Source organism: Populus trichocarpa, chromosome 11 (assembly GCF_000002775.5).
Source record: "Populus trichocarpa isolate Nisqually-1 chromosome 11, P.trichocarpa_v4.1, whole genome shotgun sequence".
In the NCBI taxonomy this organism is placed as follows: Eukaryota; Viridiplantae; Streptophyta; class Magnoliopsida; order Malpighiales; family Salicaceae; genus Populus; species Populus trichocarpa.
This window is the reverse complement of record NC_037295.2, coordinates 17,991,420-17,997,603: the sequence shown is the minus strand read 5'-3', so window position 1 is coordinate 17,997,603 and position 6,184 is coordinate 17,991,420. Positions and strand designations below refer to the sequence as shown.

General features: G+C 32.7%; 1 protein-coding gene across 1 annotated transcript; it reads right to left on the bottom strand.

Annotated features, from left to right (window-relative positions):
• Positions 1-1,280: 1,280 nt before the first annotated feature.
• On the bottom strand, positions 1,281-2,299 carry LOC7455040 (uncharacterized). Its single transcript, XM_002317022.4, has one exon. The coding sequence runs from the start codon at positions 2,003-2,005 to the stop codon at positions 1,376-1,378; it is 630 nt and encodes a 209-aa protein (XP_002317058.2). The 5' UTR covers positions 2,006-2,299; the 3' UTR covers positions 1,281-1,375.
• Positions 2,300-6,184: the final 3,885 nt, after the last annotated feature.

Genomic DNA, 6,184 nt, shown 5'->3' with positions numbered 1-6,184 from the left:
AAGTTAACGACCATGTAAGCCTCTAATAACCATCATATTAGCAACCACATGGCTCGAACCTAAGACCACAGGGGGAGCAAACCCTTTGATCCTAAATTTTTATCACTGGACCACCTACTAAATGGTTGGTAGTGTTGTATCTTTAGAAACCCAGAAAAATGGTTGGTAGTGTTGTATCTTTGGAAATCCAGGAAAGTGTTGTTACCTAAACGCATTTTCAAAGTTGTCAATTGATTTTGTTGAATATTGTCTGTTGTATAGCACAAATCCATCAAGTAAAATGATCCCATAAACAATCTAGAGATTATTCTATCTATTGGGAGCCTTATGTCATTGATTGTGTATATTCATGTCATCTTCGTGTTGAATATTTCTTTGCGTGGAGCGCATACCTCAAGGAGGTCAGAAAAAAAGGGTATGGTCTGCGTTTAACAATTCAAGGCCTGTTGAGAAAACAAGAGCACAGACAGATTTAACAATGCAAGCCCAATATTTGCAAGATTTGGCCAACATCACTGCTCTCATCAAAGTAGGCTTTATCGCTTCCTTTTTCATGTTGGCCTGGATTTCTTGGTGGATCTACATGTTTAGGTCTAAATCTGAGGGCTATCCATTTCCTTATAGAATTGGCCCAATCCCTGGTGCCCTGTTAATAACATGAGAGATTTACAAGAAAAGGACATTTTATAAAATGTTGCCATTTCATTTTTCTTTTTTCTTTTTTTGAGGTTGATCGGGGTTGAATCTGGATAGGGTTTGACTAAATTGATCGGGTTCACTAAAAACTTGACCAATAAACCAAGTTTCATCAAGTTAATACTTTTTTATATTCGTTTTAAAACTCCATCTAAATCAAACTCTTAGTCATGAATTTTTCAAATACAAGTTAAATCAATTTTATTTATATCTTGATGGATTCAGTGATAGTTTCATTATTACAAAATTCAAAATAAAAAGAATACATTTTTTGGGTTACAAGACCCCAAGAAATTGCCAGTGTTCACTGGTCTTGGCTCCAGCAGCAAGGGTGGTTCAACCACTGGTACCGCCAGCATCAGAGAGACCCCAGGAAACTTCACTTTGGAAGCTCGTATTCAGCCAACTGGACCCCAAAATGCTATTCAATTTTGGAAAAATATCTATTATAAATTCTGAATTTGTGGCCATCCAATTTTTTATATTGAAGTAGTCATGTTTCACAAGACTTTTTAATCTTTTTCTCTGAGAATCTACACTACTGATCTATGAGCAATGGAAAAGTAAAAAAATAAAAATGCGAATTGCTAATCTTTTCTCAGCGTATGATTAAGAAAATAGACTAGTAATGTAATTATAACATAAGACAGAGTTTTCAATCAAACTGTAACACTTCACACTAAATATCCACTAAACTATCTTTCTTACAAGAAGCATTCCTACTGCTGGATAGACTCCAAGAATCTGAAAACTCAACAGAAGAAGCTGATGATGAGAACCCATTTCCACATTTGGCTACAGCTCTCACATTCTCGATCAACTCTTCTGTCCTAGCCTCTTGTGACAAAATCTCCACTAGCTGCTCTGGACTAATCACAAGCTTCACTTTCCAAAACCCATTATTACTTTTGTCGTAGCTGTTGTTGTACCTAGAGAAAACTTCAGTGTATGATCTCTTTAACGCGCCTTGATAATCTAAGGACATCCTATAAGGTGTGACAATATTTGATGTGGCAGCAACAGCTGGTATACTCTTTGATCTAACATGACCTTCTCTTACTATTTGGCCACCAATTTTTGAGTTGTGGAGTGGCAGTAAATAGTAAGACTGTCCTCCTTGAAGCTCTTCTTGTAGGGAAAGTGGTCCCCAAAATAGATCCTGGCTTGGAAAAAGCGCATGGCCTGGAAACTCATTTGTGATGGATCCTGCTGTTATTGGTGTGTTAAACTCCAGGATGCCACCATTAGATGTCATCACCTTTATCACTCCTTCTGCCACTCCTAGGCCTCCAAATAGACAGTTTCCCATGCCCAAAGCAAGAAACCAAGCAAAAATACTTGTTTTTTTTCTTAATGGATTTAGTTTAGCGGACAAGAAAAGAGAGTTTCTATAGCTAAAGAAACACAACTCTTCTCTTATAGCTCTAGCTTGGAGGGAATTAAAGCCTAAAGGAGGGAATGTGTGAGGATAGAGAGAGAAATAATCATTGGTGGGATTCTTCTTTAAGAGTTCCTCAATCAATCCCACTAGAGAAACAAAAGGAACAAATTAAGAAAGAAAGAGAAAATGTGGCCACTACCACCGGCATCACTATTAGAATTTATTGCTGTGTATAATTTATAGTTCAACAACATGTTCATACACGGAAAACAATGATATTTATTAAGTTCGGCATGATGGATGGTAGGCCATGCTCACATTGCCAGCAAAGTTACAATTTCCTTTTGATCCTCTTGGGGCCCTTGTAGCTGGGGAATATATCATAGTTGTTTTATTAAAGATCTCAGTCAACATTCAATGGAGGAAAGCCAAGGGAACTATAATCTTTTCTACTTTCTCTTTATCAAATCTTGGTCCCATAGGAGAAATTTTTGTTACCAAAGGGAAGGGATGCATCACCTTCAATAAGGGACATCCATCATCGTCTGGGATATCGCAGGTCAGATTTAAGGGACAGCTTAGTGATCTTCAAGAAAAACAAGTAATTCCTTGTAGGTATAATCAACACACTCTAACACTAGCACTGGGGTAGATCCTTCAATCCTCCAACATTTGATACTCGTCTTTCCAGACAATGTCAGTCTTCAAGTAAATAAAAACTTTGCCTTGCTTTTATATATATATATATAAACAAATGATCTCATAATTAGCGAAACACATATGATTCAATCGCCAGGACATCAGGAATCATGTCTTCAAAATCTATTAGTTGTTCAATTTAGTGGAATTCAGTACTGTATTCACATAAGACAAAAAAGAAATCCGAAAGAAAAGAAGACAGATAAGTGTATGATGAGAAGAAGAAATAGACAGATATATAAGTGGAACACTACTGAAATCCAGGAAAGTCGAAAGAGCTTCACTTTTCCATTAACTATTCAGAAAATGTTCTCTTTTGGGGTTTCGCTAAGTGGTGCCAGGAACACTTGTTATGAAATAATTAATATGGTAAATTAATTAGCATATAACATATCGTTAGAATTTTCAATGTCAGTAATTGTTTGTCCACTCATGAGTCACTCAGAAGAATAAAACATTAAATATACATTTTTCAATGCATAATTTGAGTTTACGAAGCATGATTAATAACCTTAACAGGTGTTTAATGGGCAATTAATAGATAATAAGGCTAATTGTATCTTGTATTAATTGGATAATATATCATATGGGATGGTTCTCTATCAACCACTCTCAAGAAATGCTAGGATTTGATTTTGGATATAAACTGTTTCGAATCTCTCTTGGCACTCGCGATATTTACAAATGTATATAAGAAATAGATTTAGTCTCATAGTTATATTTGGAAAATCCTATTGAACAATATATATATTTATATATATACATGGAAAATTTGTCATTTTGTATAAAAAAAACTCTTATCTTCAAATACAAAAAATTTGCATGTTTTAGGTTTTTTGGTGAAAATAATTTAAAAACTTGTTTGTTTTTATGTTTTAAAAATGTTTTTGAAAAAAATTAATTTTTTTAATTTTTTTTTTAAATTAATTTTTTTGTTTTTTCAAAATTTTTAATGTGTTTATGTTAAAAATAAATTTTTAAAAAATATTATTATTTTAACACATTTCTAAAAAAAAATTAAAATATAAAAGCTATGACAATATTATAAAAAGTTCTAAATGCTTGAGACACCATTAATCCAGGATAAGGGTCTGCTAGAAAGCAAACCATTTTTGTCAATTGCTTTTCCGTAATTTTATAGAAAATCTATTGTCATGTAATAACACTAAAAATGAATACACCTCAAAATAAATTTTAATTATATTTAAAAAAACTAACAAAAAAAGTTAAATCTTCTAATATTTTAGGAGTGTGGTTCCGGTTACTTTCCAAAGTGTTTTGTACTTAGAAATGTATCAAAATAATTTTTTTTATTTTTTAAAAATTATTTTTGAAATCAGCGCATCAAAATAATATAGAAACATCAAAAAATATTAATTTGAAATAAAGAAAAAAAATCAATTTTTTTTCAAAAACGCTTTTAAAATGAAAAAAGAAACAGGTGTGTCTCTAAAGTGTACCACAATAAATTAATTATTAATTTAATTTGTAGACAAATTATGTAATAATCAATATTAGATAAAATTCAAAAAGACATTATGTTTAAGATTCAAAGGTTAAGATTTATAATTTTCTAGTATAATTATTATAATATTTAATCATCAACAATTAATAATAAATCAATATTAAAATTCAATTGACATTGGTATCTCTTCTGATCAAACTTTTTCTTTAATAAGAAAAAGAAAAAGAAAAAGGAACAACATATTCTTATAATATGTCTACCTATTTTTTTCTCGTGAACCCGGGGGAAGAACATCCACTCAGGTGATGTTAATTTCAAACAATTGAGAGGGACTGATATGAACAGGACTAAGTAGGGCGTGATTGAAGCATAAAAGATGGTGAAAGTCTGCAACTTTTTGAACAGGAGAGGTTCACTCCTGACTGCCCTCTTTCCACTCAAGACAAAGATGTCCCCTGTGATTGGTGTACATAAAGTGCCAGCCAAAAAAAAAAAAGTCTTGCTGGCTTTTTTACACATAACCAGGGCCTCCAATTTCCACATTTATTAAAACTGGTTTGATCAGTGAGTTAGTTGATTAGAACCAAAAACAAATTTAAAAAAAAAAAATTTAACTCTGAATGAATTTAATTTGATGCGGATGTCAGTCTGTTTCGGAGTGTGGTTGTGGTTACTTTTCAAAGTACTTTTCACTTAGAAAAATATCAAAATAATATTTTTTTTTAATTTTTAAAAATTATTTTTGATATCAACGCATCGAAATGATCTAAAAATACCAAAAAAAATATTAATTTAAAGCAAAGAAAAAAATAAAATAATTTTAAATATTTTCAAAAACGTTTTTGAATCGCAAAAACAAACACGGCCAAACCCGATTGAGTTAAAACACGTAACAAGGAATAAATTCAATAAAATTGCTTATTTCAATGTAAAACAATTACTACTCTATAAATACAGCTACAAGCATGTTAATGTGATAAACTCAGCTTTGTGTTTCTCTTCACTAATTTAGATTTGAAATTCTATTTCATTCCCATCATTTTGATCGGCGCCTGAGAAGAAAATTGACTTCTCTTTCCATCCCCCAGCCCGCCCACCCTACTTGACATATATTTATAATTAATTTCCTTAAAAGAAAACAAAATACTAGATTTCTTCAGGGATGGTCTCAAGCCCTGTCTGCCACCTTGATGAAGAGTTGAGTCTACATGTCTCTGCTGCTGATATCTTCTCGATCAGCAATTGTGGAAGCTGTTGCTTTGGCAGAATCATTTTGGTTCTCTTTGAACCACTTGTGTTATCCATGCTTACTGAAGTAGCAGAATGATATTCACAAGCAACACTAATAGGCATGCCCAAGTTACATATCGTGAAGAAATGATAGGCGCCATTACTGCCGTTACCCTTGATGATAAAGGACTTTATGTCCAAGCCAGTTTGCGCGCACCTCGACTAATCCCACGGGCCCTGAAGTTAACGATCATGTAAGCCGCAAGTGGCTATTATATTAGCAACCATAGAACTCGAACCTGAAACTATAGGAGAAGCAAACATTTTAGTTCCAAGCTTTTGTCACTAGACCACTTACTATATAGTTAAACATGTTACTTTTTGTTACGAAAAGGTGTTAATTTGGATCGAGAAAGTGGAAACTAGATGGGAGATTAATGCATGGAAGTATGGGACTAGAGGAAATCATGGTATAAAATGTGTTTAGTACATAAAGGGGGAGAATTTTGTCGACAAGCATGCAAGAGATGGTTCAAGGAAGGTGCATCTTTTGGCTTTTGCAGTAATTTTGCACATCCCTTCATGCATCATCACTTCTTCTGCAGTAATTAAACGTGTAAAGACTGATTGATTAATGATTTTATTTTATTTTTTTAATTGAAACTTGCTATCATAATAAGTTTTTACTTAAAAAACAATTTATTTTTTAAAAA

Excerpts from the sequence above, each read along its gene's own strand:
- LOC7455040 (XM_002317022.4), bottom strand. The coding sequence starts at position 2,005 with ATGGGAAACTGTCTATTTGGAGGCCTAGGAGTGGCAGAAGGAGTGATA.